The sequence below is a fragment of the Onychomys torridus genome, chromosome 17 (genome assembly GCF_903995425.1).
Source record: "Onychomys torridus chromosome 17, mOncTor1.1, whole genome shotgun sequence".
Lineage (NCBI taxonomy): Eukaryota > Metazoa > Chordata > Mammalia > Rodentia > Cricetidae > Onychomys > Onychomys torridus.
In genome coordinates this window covers 34,581,324-34,600,671 of record NC_050459.1, presented here as the reverse complement: position 1 = coordinate 34,600,671, position 19,348 = coordinate 34,581,324, and the positions used below count along the sequence as shown (strand labels likewise).

The 19,348-nt window shown below is 39.6% G+C and overlaps 1 protein-coding gene across 1 annotated transcript; it reads right to left on the bottom strand.

The window, feature by feature from the left end:
• Positions 1-1,681: 1,681 nt before the first annotated feature.
• Positions 1,682-4,192, bottom strand: LOC118597737 (disintegrin and metalloproteinase domain-containing protein 25-like). The gene has a single exon (XM_036209419.1). The coding sequence runs from the start codon at positions 4,190-4,192 to the stop codon at positions 1,682-1,684; it is 2,511 nt and encodes an 836-aa protein (XP_036065312.1).
• Positions 4,193-19,348: the final 15,156 nt, after the last annotated feature.

Here is a 19,348-nt window from a genome sequence, read left to right as displayed (position 1 = left end):
TATAATCTTCTGGAATATAATTGCATATGCATGTATGTGTATGCACATGTTTGGTGCATAGGCATGTTTGTGTGTGAACCTATGCAACTGGGTGGAAGTGCACATTGCCCATGTGTGGGCATGTTCATGTGGAGACAGGAAAACAACCTCTGGTGGCACCATCAGACACTGTCCACCTCCTTGAAGACAAGACAAGGATTCTTGAGCTGGAGTTCACCAATTAGGATAGAATTGCCATTGAGTGAACCCAGGGGCCTCCCTGTCTCTCCCTGCCCAGAGCTAGGAATACAGGCAGCCAGCACCACCACAGCTGGCCTTCTACCATGGATTCTAGAGAACTAAGGTTCTCATAGTTGTGAGGCAGGCACAGTACTAATAGAGCGAGCTTTATAGCCCTGCATCCTATATTATACACAAAAGTGTAAAAAGTCCAATTGCTGCTGATAGTACCTTCTGCTAAGAGACCTTAAGAAATTCTACTTGACTACATGGCAAAATTATGAGGAAAGAAGGTGAACAAGTGAAAATTTTAAAAATCTTCTGATGTGTGACTCCTTCCTGTGTTCTCTCTTATACCAAGGGATGTTGTATGTGACTCAGCATGCAGACATAAACACTATGCCACTGAGAAACCTACACATCGCAAACTACACGGTGTTGGCACCACCTCTAGACTGGATATCACCATGAAGAGACTGAAAATATTCAGCCCAGAGTTTGGGAGTGAGTTCTCCAGTTGTGGCACTCCAGTGTCTGAAGAGGGTTTTGGTAACTTGATGTTGGACCCTTTATGATTCAGGAAATGTTCAATGATATTTTTTCTTTTGAGCTGAGGATCGAACCCAGGGCCTGGCGCTTGCTAGGCAAGCACACTGTCACTGAGCTAAATCCCCAATCTGTAATTCAGGAAATGTTCAAAGACCCAGGTCTCAGCACTTGGGAGACAGGTTGCTCATCAATTGTTTTGTATCTCTGGGGATTACAACACTGTTGTTTCAGAGAGCTAGTAGCAACCAACCACTGTCTACTCCATGAGCCCTTATCAACACCACCTTACAGCCACTCCTGAGACAATGGAGTGGGCTCAGGCACAAGTTGCAAAGGCAGGGATGTCTACTGTGGCAGACCCCTGGGTGGTTCAGCTTTAGTGAATGAGCGCTTGTCAAGTGTAACAAAGGACAGCACTTTCTATGTATAACACATGATGTAGGCCACACCCTGTAATCAAGGGCCAAGGAAATCTTCTGGTGCCACACAGGTAAGAATGGCCACTGAGGCAACCCTGACAGGAACTTCAGGTAAACAGTTCGCACAGGTCTCCAATCTCCCAGTGGCTCCCCTGTAGGAAGATTCCACTAGGGTTGGCAACCAGTGAACAACAGGATCCAGAGAATCCTGTTCCCTAGGGGACATGCAGGAAAAAGAGGGGAACTGAGAGAGATCAAACCAAAACACACACATGCAGCATCCCTCAGGTGGGGCTTTACTGAGAAGAGTGTGAGATAGCATGAAGTGAAGAGCATCAGCTGTGTATTAGCACTATACTTTTATTGAATACTGAGGTTGGAATCCTGAAAACACTAAACATCTCTATGGTTTTGTTCCAGCAAATTCTTAAACAAGCAGTGCTTCAAGGGCCAAGTTCACACATGGAAACACATGGGAATGTTTTGAAGATTTGTTACGACTTTTGGAATTGCCAGCTTTGGCTTGCAGTGCTGACGTCACTGGACTCTTCTTCCTCTTCTGACGTGGAAACTCTTGCTTCTTCACTCCTACGTGGTATTCCATACTTATTGCGAAGACAAATGAACACAAAGAATGGAAAAGTAACAAAAAGAATCGGGATCATGCCCACCCAGTTATTTTTCTTGGATTTCACTTGTTTTGGAGGTGGAGGTGGAGTTGGAGCTGGAAGTTGAGTTGGAGGTGCAGGTTGGGGTGGAGGTGCTGGTGCAGTTGGAGGTGCTGGTGCAGTTGGAGGTGCTGGTGCAGTTGGAGGTGCTGGTGCAGGTGGGGGTGCTGGTGCAGGTGGAGGTGCTGGTGCAGGTGGAGGTGCTGGTGCAGGTGTAGGTGCTGGTGTAGGTGTAGGTGCAGGTGAAGTTGGAGGTCGAGGTGGAGATGCAGGGCCACTGTCCACACTCCCCCCAAAGCCATGTGCCTGGCAAAATGGTGGCTGCCACCCAGAGTTGCAGTGGCAGTGGTGTAAATTGTTACAGACACCTTGCATATTGCATGTCTCTGGTGAACAATGGCTTACCCAAATCGACTTATTGACACACTTCCTATTAATGCACACGTGCTCTGGACCACAGTCTGTGCCATCTTTCACGTGGCCAATGTCAGGTATTGTCATCCCAAAATGGTAGTCAGTCCCCCAACAAGTGACACCATTGAGGTGTGTCCAGTGAACACTGGAATGGTCTTTCAAAGAAGGAAGAGCTTTTACATTCTCACACTGCACTCTCCCACAGAGGATGTCTGAGTCATTACATCTTAAGTATGTACTCCTGAATAGACCACAGTTGCCAAAACGGTCACCTTGGCTGTTGATTTCCCTGTAGCATCTCTGAGCTGCGCTCCTGGCTTCTTTGCCAAAGATCTGCTGACACTGTTCATCTCGGATGTTGCATCTCTTTTCATAGCAGTAGCCACCATCTTTACAGGAGCTCCCATCAAGCAAATACACATCCTTAGGGCACTCATGTGAATGTCCATCGCACCATTCTGGAAGGTCACATTCATTGTCCTTTGCTCTGCACACTGTGCCAGATGGCATGATCTGGCAATCTTTGCAGCAAAGCCCAAAAGCACAGGGAGCCCCACCTTTGAGGGTACAGCCCCTCATACAGCATGGATCTGCTGTACATTTTCTCCAAGATCCACAATCACACTGCTCTCCATCATCAACCACACCATTCCCACAGGACTTTAATTTGTATATGCCTACTGACTTATTTTCCTTGCGCATACAGTTGGTAGTAGCATAGACTTTCCAAAAGTCAGCATAACTGCAGTTACTGAATTTGAGGGTGCCAGCATCTGTTGGAGCCATTAAGCATTGTTCCATTCCACAGGTACATGAACCCTCATCATGCAGCATACCCAAATTATGACCGATTTCGTGTGCTGTAATATGTCCAAAGTGAAAAAGATTATCTCCGATCAGGCTGTCAACTCCACAATTATCCCATGGCATACAAACAGTCCCCAAATAGGCTAAACCAAGTATTAGATGAAAATTATGATGCACAAAAAGATGTGCAATATCATTTTGAATACGATTATTAAGGCTGATAGATTTCCAAAAACAAAAGTCTATCAGGAGATCATGTATGTTAGTCACTGTCATTGGATTCCCTTCATTCCACATCTCAACCCCAAGTAAAACTACCTCAACATCCAGTGGAAGGTAAATCTCGTTTACTAATCCAACAATGATCAATATTTCCACTAACACACGTGACTGATTGCCATTCAGATAACGGATTCGCTCATGGTCAACGACCAGTGCCAGGTCAAGAAAACTCTTGTGGGTCCACCAGCCCTCATAGCCGCTTTGCATCAGTGTGGGGTTATCATTCCTGAGGAACTTCATTTGCCATGCTAGCTCCTCTGCTGTCAATGCACACCTCATGGGGAGTAACTGTGTCTCCTCGCTGTGTGTCTTGCGAACCAAATGTTCAAATGTGGAAGAAAGGTTCTTGGGCTTGATTTCATATACTGTGCCATTTATCTGTAATATTCCTTGAATGCCTCCAAAACAGGTGGTAAGAGCAACCATGGAGTCTGGGTCTCCATCCATATAGCCATAGTAGTAGCAATCCTTCTGGACAAAAGGCTGGTCCTTGTGTAGAGCACCTTGGTCATTGTAAGTGAATACAGAGAGGTGTCTAGATATGAAAGCCCTTTTGGCTTTCATGTAGATAAAATGTCTCTGACCCCCAAAGTGCAGGCTATAAGTCAGCCATCCCACAGTCCCCATTGTTCTGTTGCCTGTGACCCGTAAGGGTATCACTACTTCTGGGAGGCTGGTGTGTTGAGCATGCTCAGTCAAGGGCCATGTTGAAAGAAGGATCAACATCTCCAACCAGAGGTACAGATGAGTTATCCTCTTGTGCACCACGGCCTCACCCATAGCCACCATGTCCCATGAGACATCAAAGGAGGATGCCCTTTGTCTTGGCTTCATGCAGTGCTGACTCTTAATGGTCTGTCTTCTGGCTGAGTTGATGCATTAGAGCAGCAAGACCAAATGACATAGGAAGAAGAAGACAGACACAGGAGTAGCTTAGTTATGGGCAGGCAAAGGTAGAAGAGAGAGAGCCATGCCTGAGATTAAATGGCTCAGGTATTGGTCTAAGGCACAACTCCACAGAGCACTTTTGATTTGCTGTTTAATTTTGTTGAAGTACAGTCAAACTATGGGTGTAAGTAAGAATTATAATTTGTCCATGTTGATGCCTTTTATACAGACATAAAAATCTCTTATTTTTTTAACATATTGCTTCTTAAATATACCAGTTCACATACCTTCAATAAATATTTAAAGCAAAAGGTGGTACTAGACAGTGGTCATGCATCATATTTTAACAAGGCAAAATTGTTGTCTATGTATCAATTTAGAATACATACAAAGTGTTTTTTCAATTTCTAACAATGAATTTTTGAGTAAATTTTCTTAGGGTATATCTGTAAGCACTGCTCACATGGTATTTTTATTATCAATTTATGATACACACACATGTACACACAGACAATCTATAGTAAACCATTACTTTTTCTATCTTCATTTTAGTGAAGTTGAAAAATGTGAAAGCATCACTGTTCAGAAGCCCATGATCTCAGAGTTCCTATAGGCTGGTGGGGAAGCTGTTCGTATCTTTTTACTAAGTGGACCTGATATTCCTTTCTACTAGTGTTCTAAATATACTTTTGTTCATAGGTCAGTGCTTCTGCCAGCCTTAGAGAAGCTCCTGTTCACAGCGCTTTCTTGGAAACACAGTATTGAGATAAGATAGTCTGACACCTTAGCTGAAAGCTGAATTCATGAGAAATGTATTTTAAACATGCCCCATGCTTCTTTAATAATTTATACTTGTTCCATGTTGTTCCTTAATTTTCTGAATTTTTAAAATCAAGACATAGGAACATGAATGAAAATTGACATTGTTTATTTTTTTACACGTTGATTGTTGAATTTAAATAATATATTAACTTGTAAAATCAAGAAGCTTTCACTGAATTATTTTTATTCAACATTGGAGCTTTTCACTAATTATTTTCCTGAATCTTTGTTTTGTCACTAAATATGCATGTATAGGATCTTATTTCAATCAAACACAAATCTCATTTTTAGAATAATATTAATGCCTTAGTGACTTGGATAAAGTAAGCAAGGACCAAAGAGGCATGCAAGCCTGAAGACATGGTTTAGTATATAAGATGCTAGTAGGCCAAGGATAGGGAGTGAGTTTGGTTCACCAGAACTCATATATACAATCAGGGTCAGTGATTTCTTCCTGCAAACCCAACACTGCCAGACAAGGCTGAAAATGAGTGAACAGAAACAGAGAGGTTCTTGGGGATTTTTGGTCATCCAATCTAGTTACATTAGTAAATTCTGTGAGCATTGAGAGATCTTGTCTCGAAATAAGGTGAGTAAAGGCAAAGGAAGACATCCAGCATATGTGCACTCACATATATATTCACAATTGAACTCAGGTGTACAACACACACACACACACACACACACACACACACACACACACACACACATGGCTTATTGCACACAATGCTTAGAGAACATAGCAGAAAAAAGGAAGAGAAATTTCTAAATTTTGTGTAACATCCTGATACTACTATTGTTTTTCATGTCTTTGTGGTTTGTTGTTATTGGTTTTTGGTTTAGTTTTAGTTTTTGGTTTTTTTTTTTAAGATAGGATTTCAGTTTATGACTTTGTCTAAATTTGATTTCATGGTCCTTTAGCCTGAGGCTCTCTTACAAGTGCTATGATTACAGACATGTACTACCCTATTGGTTTCCATACTTTTCTTGAAATACATTTGGCAATTTAAATATTAGTTTTTGTTCTGATGGTAAACGTTGATTTATTATCGATGTACTACTCTTGATAATTAACACGTAAATTAAACATAATTTATTCTTAAAATGTCATATAATCTTCTCAAAGAAAAACAAAAGAATACAATCTGGATTGTCTTTGTGCTGTCTATAATATTTTATACAATGACTCATCAGGCCATAGCTCCTGAGTGATTATAACATCTTCATTTATAAAGATACATCATGCCATATAGTATAGAATCCTTAAGTTTGACTTTGAAAATCTTTTGTCCATTGTTTTCTTTCCATAGCTTCATCAAATTCATCCATCTCTGTACTGTAGTTTCTACCTAGCACTTTTCTGATGCAGTGTCTAGTTCAGAGTTATTCAAGGCCAGCGTAACCACACAATCAGAATGTTTAGAATGCCCAATCAAATGAGTAGAACAGAATAGGAAAGAACATGGTTATAATCTTTTTTTTTTTTAATCTCCACAAAGTTTGAAATACTGGATAAGAATCACATTGTGCGTTTGTGTGTGAAATCATGGTCTAATTATTTGTGCTTCTGTCCTTTAGTACTAAATTCTTGAATGACTTACTAGCAGGTGAAGTGACAATGTCCATGATCTTTTCTAATGATAGCTTGCTTCATGTCTCATTTACAGCACAGAGTATTTTTGAGACCTTACACACGAAGAGACTATTTCTCCTACCTCCTTTGTCTCTCATTGGGTTAAGCTCTAGATTGAACTTCCTAGCAACAAGAACATTTCAGTCTACAGAACATTACAACTGGAGAAGATTCTACCTCCATGCCCTATAATCTCAACTAATTTGCTTTCTATTGACTCCTCAGTATGAGCAATCAGATGTTCTATTATGTTTCAATGACTTTTCACAATGAGTTAATCTCATAGCTTTGCCAGTTTCCATTTCCTCCATAAGTCATGTAATTATTATGCCTTCTGTACTTTTGCTCATTTTGCCAGCATGGCCTCAGCTTATTCTCATTATACAGTTAAAAAGCAAGCAAATAAGTGTCTACATTAAATGACATCACAGATCAAGTGGAATAACAGACAGCGACATAATAATCTGCCCAAAGAGTATAGAATAAACAATTTCTAAGTATATATGGTGCTTTCTCTAATAAATAGGACAAAGTGAAAGTCTTAAAAGCTATAGAGAAACTGAAATAGTTCTTCGTATTCTATCTGGTCACAATGAAGGAAAACCACACATCAAAAGCACATAAAACTATCAAACACATACAAAGTCTGGGAGATTAAATAAGAACACATTGAATGATGCATGGGTTATTGAAGAAATCAAAGAACATCTAGAAATGAATGAATATAAAGCATTGCATATACAAGACTACGGAATGCAATGAAAGAAAAGAGGAAAGTATATAGGACCATGTGCCTACATTAACATATCAGAGGGATCTCAGACAATATATATCTAAGGTCCATATAGAACCAAGAACAAGGTGAACCCTAAATTAGTAGTTGAAAGTAAATAATTTAGGGCAGAAATGAAAGAAGAGAAATAAAAAATACAAAAATTTAGTGAAGCAAACAATGGGTTCGTTGGAAAGCTAAACAAATTTGACACACTGTGAGCCACACTAACAAAAAGAGTGAGTAAATCCAAATTAATTAAATAAGACATGAACAGTGAATCATCATGACAGGCATGAATGAAATTCAGAACACTATGAATACAGATGTTAATATACAAATTCCACCAAGCTGAAGAATCTAAAAGGAATGGTAATGGATGACTTCCTAGAGGCCTAATACCTAACAAAATAAACCAAGGTGACAATGACCCAAGTAGATATCTTATGACACCAAGTAAAATCTCCAGTGCCAGGAATGCATTGGAGGGGGGTAATGGGGAAGAGAGACTAGCAGGGGAGAATGAGGGGGAGGCTGCAGACTTGATGTAAAATAAATAGAAGAATGATAAATAAATAAATAAATAAATAAATAAATAACAAATGACCAAAAATGCCTTAAATCTCTTCAGAAATGAAACTTGTTTCTTGATTTAAAAAAAAAAAAAAAAAGCCTAGTTTTGCCTACTTTACATTTTCAGAAGCAGCTGCATCTCTAATGGTATCATTTTGTGTTTTGCAAATGTGGATTACTATACACATATCACATTTCCTTCCATTTTTGATATTTTAAGGAAATCATAAAAATGACATTTTGTCAATATTTTCTTCAAACAAACAAATGAACAAAGAAAGAAACTACAGTTCAAGTCCACTAGCACTTTAAAAGGTGACCAAGTATGACTCATCCCTTCTGTGCAAGGGTATTTCAACAAATCAAATTTGATCACTGTGGTAGAACACATTAACAGAATGAAGGGTAGTCATCACAAAAACACCTCAATATATACAAAAAGGTGTTTGCCAAGATTCAATTCTATTTTATGATCAAAGCTCTCACCATACTCTGTAAAGAAGGAACTTTGTTCAGCCATTATAAAAAGCCAAATGTGAAATGCTCACAGCTTAACACCATCCTCTGCAATGGCTTTTCCTTAAGATCAGGAACTAAACAAGGGTGTTCCCTCTCTTTTCTTTTACTTAACATGGCACGGGAACTCTGAGCCTGAAAAAAAAAATAGACAATAAATAAAATAAACTGGAAAGGGATAGCTAAGGTTCTCTCTTTGCTGACATTATGACTATACAGGTAGAAAAACTCTGTCAGGAAAGTAATTCGATTAAATAAATGAATTCCTCATTGGATCAAGGGGATTGGGCAAACTTGTAACATTAGGTTTCTAGAAAAACACTGTGACTTTCCATAAAGAGATAGAGTTTATAGCAAAGGAGTCAGTGGCCTTTGCTACTTTCTTCCTCTAGTGAAATGTATAATTATCGAAACCAAAAATCTCAGTGTGTCTAGCAAGCATGTGGACAACATGTGCAATGTCTTGTGTTTTTTGATTTTTATTGTTATACCCTCTCCTCAGAGATGTGGCCTGTTTCACTCTTAACTGTTGTCTTACATTAAATTGCTAAGCACGGCTTTTTCTTTTCTTTTCTTTTTTTTTTCAAGACAGGGTTTCTCTGTGTAGCTTTGCACCTGTCCTGGAACTCACTCTGTAGCCCAGGCTGGCCTAGAACTCACAGAGATCCGCCTGCCTCTGCCTCCCGAGTGCTGGGATTAAAGGCGTGTGCCAGTCCCTGTCTGTCGTTCTGTAGCCCAGGCTGGCCTTGAACTCACAGAGATCCGCCTGCCTCTGCTTCGGGAGTGCTGGGATTAAAGGCGTGCACCACCACCGCCTGTCTTTTTTTTTTTTAAAGATTCAATCCCAGCACTCGGGAGGCAGAGTCAGGTGGATCTCTGTGAGTTCAAGGCCAGCCTGGGCTACAGAGTGAGTTCCAGGACAGGCGCAAAGCTTCACAGAGAAACCCTGTCTCGAAAAAAAAAAAATATTTATTTATTATGTATACAGAAGAGGGCGCCATAGCTCATTAAAGATGGTTGTGAGCCACCACGTGGTTGCTGGGAATTGAACTCGGGACCTCCAGAAGAGCAGTCGGTGCTTTCAACCTCTGAGCCATCTCTCCAGCCCTCTAAGCACAGCTTTTATTCTCAGTGAAAAACTACTAGGGCTGAGAACATGGCTCAGCTGGTAAGGCACCTTCCACCTGCTGCACCAGCATCAGTAGCTGAGTTTGGACACCTAGGATCCATGTAAAAAGCTGGCATAGCAGCATGTTCCTGTAACCCCAGCACTGGTGAGACAGAGACAGGTATATCTTAGGAGCTCATTGATCAGTCATCTTAGCTGAATCAACCAGCTTCAGGTTCTGTGAGAGGCTCTCACAAAACAAATAAATAAATGAAAAGGTACCCAGTGTTGACCTTGGGCCTCCACAGGAACATAGACACATATGCATGTGAATCAATCCAGACTAACATATGAAGCAATCCAGACTAACAAGAATGTACACACAACCTTATGAAATCAATCATAGATTTCTATCAATTCCCCCTCAGTATGTTTTAACATTTTTAATGCTCCCATCTTGGAGACTCCCATCTGTAGACACTGCCAGTTCAGCTGTCACTGACCAAATCATACAAACCCAATGAAAGGATTTGCCAAGTTCTGACACTTTGGTACTCATGGCTAATATCTCTGGAAAAGCAAATCAAAAAAAAAAAAAAAAAAAAAAGTGAAAATAGGTTTAGAGAAAATAGAAAAAAAGAGAAAATGGGTTTAGGTTAAGCTTTATACCTCAGTGACAGAGGTGTCTGCCTAAAACTTGCAAGGCCCCAGTTCTTGGCACAGAAAACAATAGCATAGAAACAAATTTTATTATTAAATTGATTATCTGGATATTTTAAAATGACACTCAGAAAAAAGTCTGTGTAGCAAGATCATTAGGACAAGTTGTGGAAGTTTTTGTTGACCTGGTGAATTTGCCTGTTGGACGGGAAAGAGGTCGGTAATATCTGAATGTTTGCTATCTACTGATGTCTTTTCACAGTGAGACATCATCCATCAGTTTTACTCTGCCCTTCTAGCTGCAGTGGACTCTATGCTCTCTCTCTTTCACCACAACCAGTTGTACCAGATACTTTTTAATTTCTAGGATGGAATACATGACAAAACTTAAGGGAGGAAGGGAAGAAAGAGGGAAGGTGGGAGGGAAGGAGGGAGGGAGGGAGGGAGGGAGGGAGGGAGAGAGGTAGGAAGGGAAGAAAGAGGAAGGGAGGAAGGGAGGGAGGGAGGAAGGGAGGAAAAAGGAAGGGAGGGAGGGAGGAAAGAGGAAGGGAGGAAAGAGGAAGGGAGGGAGGGAGGGAGGGAGGAAAGAGGAAGGGAGGGAGGGAGGGAGGAAAGAGGAAGGGAGGGAGGGAGGAAAGAGGAAGGGAGGAAAGAGGAAGGGAGAGAGGTAGGAAGGGAAGAAAGAGGAAGGGAGGAAAGAGGAAGGGAGGAAGGGAAGAAAGAGGAAGGGAGGAAAGAGGAAGGGAGGAAAGAGGAAGGGAGGGAGGGAGGGAGGAAGGAAGGAAAGAGGAAGGGAGGGAGGGAGGGAGGGAGGGAGGAAAGAGGAAGGGAGGAAAGAGGAAGGGAGGGAGGGAGAGAGGGAGGAAGGGAGGAAGGGAGGGAGGAAGGGATAGAGGAAGGGAGGAAGAGAGAGAGGGAGGGCGGAAGGGAAGAAAGAGGAAGGGAGGAAAGAGGAAGGGAGGGAGGGAGGGAGGGAGGGAAGAAAGAGGAAGGGAGGAAAGAGGAAGGGAGGGAGGGAGAGAGGGAGGAAAGAGGAAGGGAGGAAAGAGGAAGGGAGGAAAGAGGAAGGGAGGAAGGGAAGGAGCGAGAGGGAGGAAGGGAAGAAAGAGGAAGGGAGGAAAGAGGAAGGAAGGAAGGAAGGAAGGAAGGAAGGAAGGGTTTATTTCAACTTAGTTTAAGGAGATACATTCTATTATGGAAGAGAAGATGTGTTGCAGGACAGGGGTGTCTGCTGGTTGAATTGTGTCCACAGTGAGGAAGCAAGTATGAACAGGAAGTGTCCTGATCAAAACTTTCTAGATCTGCCCGCCCAGGGATACATTTCATCCAGCAAGTCATTATCTCCTAAAGAAACCAATACCTTCGGGTAACATAAAGAACACTGAATAAAGATATAAGGAAAGGGGAGGAGAGTCTCCTACCTCCCCATGGGTCACAAGTAAAAAAGCAAAAGAATAACCTAAGTCATACCACATGATACTTTTTAGAAACAAAGTTGTAGACTGGACATCTGCATGGTGCATGGTCAGCAAATGTTTGGTGTGGTACCCAGCAAGCCTCCTGACCTTGAACACTGGTTCAGTAGAAAAAGCCCATGTTAGGGGAGGACTGTCATCTGGGGAGAATAGAGGAAACTACCTCTTTATGTTTCTAAACCAGTCAGATTTCTCTGTGTTTGAGGTCAGCCTGATCTACATAGAGGGTTCCAGGCCAGCCAACTCAATATAGTGAGACTCTGTGTCAAAAAACTAACTAAATGAATAACACCCTGGATGACATCAACAATAGTCCAGATCAAGGAGAAGAAACAATATCATGAATTGAACACAAGGTAGAGGAAATACTATATTCAAGCATCAATAAATTAAAATGTAGGGCTGGGAATGTAGCGTACTTGGTGGTGCACTCTCTTAGGTGGCAGAGTATTCTCTTAGCATACACAAAGTCTTGAGTAAAATACCTCATACCATATCAAGTGGGTGACTGTAATGCCAGTATTCAGGAATTGAGGCAGAAGATCTAGGTCATCCTTAGCTACATAGCAAACTTGAGACCAGAATGAGATATATGAGTCCTTGGGGAAAAAAATAAGCATGAAGAAAACTTTGAGGAATTTTGAGCAGTGATCAAGGGACCAAACTTAAGAATCCATGAGGTAGAGGAAGATGCTGAGGTACAAAATAAATGAAAGGAAACCTCTTCAACATAAATATTGCAAACAATTTCCTAAATCTAGATATGCATACAAATACAGTAGGTGCTTAGAACTTCAAATGGACATAAAAGAATCTCTTTATTCCTTAGTGTGGCTAAAATGCTAGGACCACAGACAAAGAAACGATATCAAAAGCTGCACTAGATAAATGCCAACTTACACAGGCAAACTCACTGAAGTCATATCAGAACTCTCATCCGAAATTTTAAAAGCCAGGAAAATATGACATAATGAGTTCTAGACTCTAGTAATAAAGAACTGTCAAACAAGACTATTACATATTTAGCAAAGTTATCTTTCGAAATAAGTGGGGGAAATGACATTTTAATACAACCATAAACCAATTCATGAGCCCCAGCCAGTGCTGTAGAAGATGCTTGAAGAATGCCACTTCACACTGGAGGAAGAATGAGAGCCGTAAGCATGAAAGTTTATAGGAAGAATAAGTTTCTTGAAAGGAATAGCCGAATAATAGGGCTAGGAAAGAGTCGAACATTTTTACTCCAGTTCCTGAGACAACAGAAAGAAAAAAAAGTCATGTTGAACTAAACCAAGGAAAAAAAACTACAAAATTATTGCAATTTGTGAACACTTCTCAGTAGTAACCCAACGTGTAATGAGTTCAACTTTCCAAATAGAAAATGCAGACTATATTAAAAATAAGATCTAGGGCTGGAGAGATGGCTTAGAGTTTAAGAGCACTGTCTGTTCTTCCAGAGGTCCTGAGTTCAATTCCCAGCAACCACATGGTGGCTCACAACCATCAATAATGAGATCTGGTGCCCTCTTCTGGCCAATAGTCATATGTGCAGGCAGAACACTGTTTACATAATTAATAAATAAATCTTAAAAAAAAATAAGATCTAACAATTTTTTTGCAAGAGACACACCTTATATGCAAAGACATAAATCCATACTGAAAGATTACATTAAGAAAGTTAAAGGCAAAAATAAGTAGCACTAGCTATATTCCTATCAGTAAAAGTGGACTTCAAGTCAAAATTAATCAAAAGCATTAAGGAAGGTCAGAGAATATCCATTTAAGACATAAAGACTGCAGATGTGTATGTGCCAAATTATAGCTCACCAACTTTTACAAAATAGCACTATGGTACCCAAAGGGACACATTAATAGATTCAGGACTATTTCCATATCCTATTCTCATCAATAGGTCATATATAAAAAAAAAAATCTATAGACTTAAATTTCACCATATGTAGCCTTAAGAGACATCTTAATATTTTATCCAACAGCTAAAGAATATGCATTCCTAGCATCTCATAAAATTTTGTCCAGAATAGATCACATTCTGATCCATAAAGTAAGTATCGACAAATGCAAAGTTTTAACAAAATAAAAAATGAAAAATTTTTCTTGTGTCTAATTAGATCATCAAGGACAAAATTGGGAGTCACCAATAGGAGGAACTACAGAAAACATATAAACACATAGGAATGAACATACTTGAACGAGCAGTAAATCACTGAAAAAGAAAAAACAGAGAAGAAATTTATAATGACTAAAAGAAAAAGAAAAATGGAAACATGACCTTTGGAATACAGATAGCCAGATGTAAGTGGATCTTTTTAGCCATGGATGCTTACATGAACAAATCAGAGAACTTTGATGATGCACCTCAAAGTCTTAGACTAAGAAGCCAATCCACACATAAAATTAGTGGATGTAAAGAAATAACAATGACGATTGCAGAAATTAATTAAATGAAGACTAACAATGCAAACCAGTGGCTTGATGAAACAAGGAGCAGCTCATTAGAAATATAAATCAGATTGCCAAACACTTGTTCAAATGAACAAAGGCCAAAATTCACAGAATTCTGATTAAAAAATGAGACATTTCAGTGAATACTAATGAAACTCAAAGAATTATTAATGAATGTGTTGAGAAATCATGTTTCGGTAAACTGGAAAGTTTAGGCAAGTTAAACCAAAAGTTTACAAAAACTTAGAACAATCACTAGTGGACAATGAAACCAAAGAAGTATTGGAGACTCCAGACAAAATAATGAACATAACTGAATAAGTTCACTGTTAAATTGTATTAGAACCTTAAAGATGAAACAACAATAATGATCCTTAAGTAGCAAGGGGAAAATGTTACCAAATTCTTTCTGTAAAATCATTATGATCTTCTTCCAAAACTGGTTAAGAACACAAGAAAGGAAAACTACCATTAACCAATTTCTTTGATGATCATAGAGATATTTTTCAGTAAAATTACTACAAACTGGATTCACCAATACATTAGCAGTCTCATTCACTATAGTCAAGTGGGTTTGATTTCAGGGACAGAAAAATGGTTCAGAATATGCAAATAAGTGTAACAGGATGCAGAAGTTTTCCCAAGGTCACCCCAATAGATTAAACCTTTGACAAAGTTAAACATCTCTTCATGATAAAAATAAATAAATAAATAACTCTGAACCTAGGAAGACAATGAACACATCTCAACAAATTACAGTGTATATACAACAAAACTATAGTGACATAATACTAGATGAGAAAAAACTCAAATAATTTCTTCAAAAATCAGAAATCAGACAAGGTTGTTGACTCTGTTTGCTCTTGATAAATATAGTGCTTTAATTCTTAGCCAAAGCAATAAGACAAGCAAAATAAAAATGATACAAGTAGGAAAGAAAGCAAATTACTCAAATTTTTCAGGTGATATGATCCTATGCCTAAAAACCCTAAATTTTCCACCAGAAAGTTCTTAGAAAATACTTTTAGAAAAATATCTAGATATAAAGCCAAGCATAAGAATTGCTATAATAAAGTCTACTATAATAAAGTCTTTGAAACAATAAAAGCCAGCCCTAAAATATGGAAAGACATTTCACTTTAATGTATAAGAAAAAATGCCATTGTGAAAATTGTTTTATTACTGTGAGTTCAATACCAAAGACAGTCTTCAAAGAAACAGAAGAAACAACCCTAAAATGCATGTTGAAACACAAAAGATCCCAAATAACCAAAGCAACCATGAGCAGGGACTGTCATTCTGGAGATATCACAAAATCTGACTTAGAACTCTACTGTGAAATGATGGAGGTTCTGCCAATATTTCAAAGAAAATTATGAAAGCAAGGCTATGTGTAGTCTCTGAGTACATGTAGGAGACATCTGCAAGATATTTCATTTAACAGTGTTGGCCTCTATGAGGTGGGAAGTTCTGCTCCACCACATTCTGCCATCAACATTCTGCCTTAGTACAAGGCCAGGTAAAGCCCTGTGAGCATAAAAGGAAACTCTGAAATCATGAGACAAAGTAAACCATTCTTTTTAAAAAAAAAAAACTAAAAAAATGTTGGCCAGGCATGGTGGCACACAACTTTTGTCCCAGTAAAGAGGAGGCAGAGCTAAGCAGATCTCTATGAGTTCAAGGGCAGCCTGGTCTACAGAGTGAGTTCCAGGACAGCCAGAGCTACAGAGAAATCCTGGAGTGAGAGAGAGAGAGAGAGAGAGAGAGAGAGAGAGAGAGAGAGAGAGAGAGAGAGAGAGGTAGTACATTTACACAATAGAGTATTGCTAAGCTGTTAAAAATGGCATCATGAAATTTGCAGACAAATGGGTGAAACAAGAAAAATAATCCTGAAATAGAAAATAAATCCAAAAAATTCATATGGAGCTACAAAAGACTAAGGATAGTCAAATATAATCTGAATAAGAAGAACAATACTGGAGAGATTATCATACCAGGTCTCAAGATATTTTACAAAGCTATAGTAATAATAGGTCCATAGTATTGGCATTAAAAAAAAGATGACATATAGACCAATAAAACAAAACTGAAGACCCAAACATGAATATATAACTGCTTTCATCCAATATTTAACAAACATGACCAAAACATATGCTGGAGAAAAGACATACTTTCCAAATAGTGCTGGAAAATTGGAAAACAGGATGTTCATATGCAGAAAGATAAAATTAGATTTGTATCTCTTGCCTAACACAAAAACTAACTCCAAATGGGTCGAGGACAACCACTGAAACCTGAGACACTGAGATCACTAAAAGAGAACACAGGTACTGCTCTACAGATAAAAGAGCAGAAAGGACATTCTGAGTACAACTCCATTTGCCCATGAATTAAATCAAGTCAACAATTAACAAGAGGTAACCTCATAAAACTGAAAAGCTTCTACACGTCAGAGGAAACATTTGAGTGAAGAGAAAGCTCATGGAATGAGAGAATCTTTGCCAACTAAACATCTGACACAGGATTAGCATAGAAAGTACTCAACAAGCAAAGGGTTGAGAAAGCAAACAGCCTAATTAAAAAGCTGGCTGTGTATCTAGACAGAGCGTTCTCAAAAGAAGAAAAAAAAAATGGCTAAGACGTATCTCCAAATTTTTTTTATCATCTTTGAATGAAATAGGTAAATTAAAAAAATTTTGAGATTTCATTTTACCCCAGTCAGAACATCACAGATCAACAAACAATTGACAAAAAATGTTGGAGAGGATGTGGGGGAAGGGGAACCCTTATCACCTGGTGAGGATACAAATTGATTGTTCTTCTGAGTCTGGGTTACTTGATTTTTTCTAGTGTCATCGATTTGCCTGCAAATTTCATATCATCATTTTTTTAAAGTATATTTAGAGACTTGTGCAGTTGTCACTATAATCCATTTTAGAACATTTTTAATCTCCCAAAAAAGAAACCCTGTACCCACTTGCTCATGTTCCTGACTCCTCGCTACTCTTAGGAAGTTACTATTCTGCTTTCTGTGCCTGAACATCGGCCTCTTCGGGACGTGTCCTATAAAGGCAGTCATACTCATTCTATGCATGGTATTCTATGACTGCCTTCCTTCACTTCTCAGGGTGGACTTTTCCATATATTTCATTATTTTCATTGCTAGACAGTAGACTCTTGGGGACTTTCGTATTTTGTCTTCATTAGTTAATGGGCATTTGATTTTTCCCCCTCCACATTTTGGCTACTGTAATGATTTTACGAGCATTTGTATTTTTATTTGTCTTGGTTGTATACCCCGAGTAGACTGCTTGCTTGAGGACCCATCAAACTTTTCTAAATCAAGTACTCTTCATCAGCATGTTTTTCTACATCCTCACCAATACTTACCTGTTGTTTTTTTTTTTTTTAAGTTGTCCCCTTCCCTTTTTCTCTTCCAAACCCAGAAGGACAAACATGGTATGTACTCACTCGTAAGTGGGTACTAGATGCAAAGCAAAGAACAATCAGACTGCAACGCACAGAACCAGGGAGGCTATATAGCAGGGGGGACCCTAGGATGACTGTGGCCTATAATAAGTTTTGGTTTTACTCAATTACTGGGCAAGCCTCAATGAAATATTTCATTATCACTAGTAGGATAGGAATTTATACTGTATCAAGCTGATAATAGAAAAATAAATAAATAAAAATTTTAAAAAAGATATCATTGTTTTTTACTGCTGAGTAGTACTCTGTTGTGTATGTGTGCCACATTTTCTTTATCCATTCTTCAGTTGATGGGCATCTAGGTTGTTTCCAGGTTCTTGCTATTACGAATAATGCTGATATGAACATAGCTGAGCATGTGTCCTTGTGGTATGATTGAGCATTCCTTGGGCATATGCCCAAGAGTAGTATAGCTGGGTCTTGAGGAAGACTTATTCCCAATTTTCTGAGAAGTCACCATACTGATTTCCAGAGTGGCTGTACAAGCTTGCATTCTCACCAACAGTGGAGGAGTGTTCCCCTTGCTCCACATCCTCTCCAACATAAGCTGTCTTCAGTGTTTTTGATCTTAGCCATTCTGACAGGTATAAGATGGTATCTCAGAGTTGTTTTGATTTGCATTTCCCTGATGACTAAGGATGTTGAGCAATTCCTTTCAGCTATTTGAGCTTCTTCTGTTGAGTATTCTGTTTAGCTCTATAGCGCATTTTTTTATTTAGATTGTTCAGTATTTTGAAGTCTAGCTTTTTGAGTACTTTATATATTTTGGAGATCAACCCTCTGTCAGAATCGATGAGAGAAAGGAGGGATTCTGCAGGGGGGTGGGGACGTTGAGATCACAATGGGAAAACATGCAGAGATGACTGGCCACACTAGCAGAAGCCCATGAACTGCAGACTGGTGGCTGTGGAGCCCCCCTGGGACTGGATTAGGCCCTCTGGATACAATAGACAGTTGTTTGGCTCGAACTGCTTGGGGAGCACCCAGGCAGGGGGATTGGGATCTGTCCCTGGTCTATGGCCAGGCTTTTGGGAATCCGGTGCCTGTGGTGTGACGCCTTGCACAGCCTTGGTGCAGTGGGAAGGGGCTTGGACCTGCCTAGGCTCAGAGTGCCAGGCTCTGCTGACTCCCCTTGGGAGACCTTAATTTGGGAGATGTGGGGATGCAGGGTGGCTTGGGAGAAAGAGGGCTGGGGGGTAAGAGGAGGGAGGAGGTGAGATCTGTGGGTGGTACATAGAGTGAGTAGAAAATTTCTTAATACAGAAAAATGGAAAAAAAAGAAAAAAATTGATATGTGCTATGTGTGTGTGTGTGTGTGTGTGTGTGTGTGTGTGTGTGTGTGTGTGATGTAGCTTAAATAAAGTTGTTCCACTTGGGTTGTCAGTGTTCACATTAGGAGCTACAGACTGTCTAATCAAAACAACAGTACGAGGCATGAGAAACTTTCATTTGAGCTGTTGGTCAAGGGCATTGACAGGACTCCTAAAACAATATAGGCTACTGCTGCTGCTTTTCTTCAGATGCTGAAGATAAGCCCTTATTGCTGAATCATTCTTTCCTTACATTTATTTTTGTGCTATTGGGGCTGGAC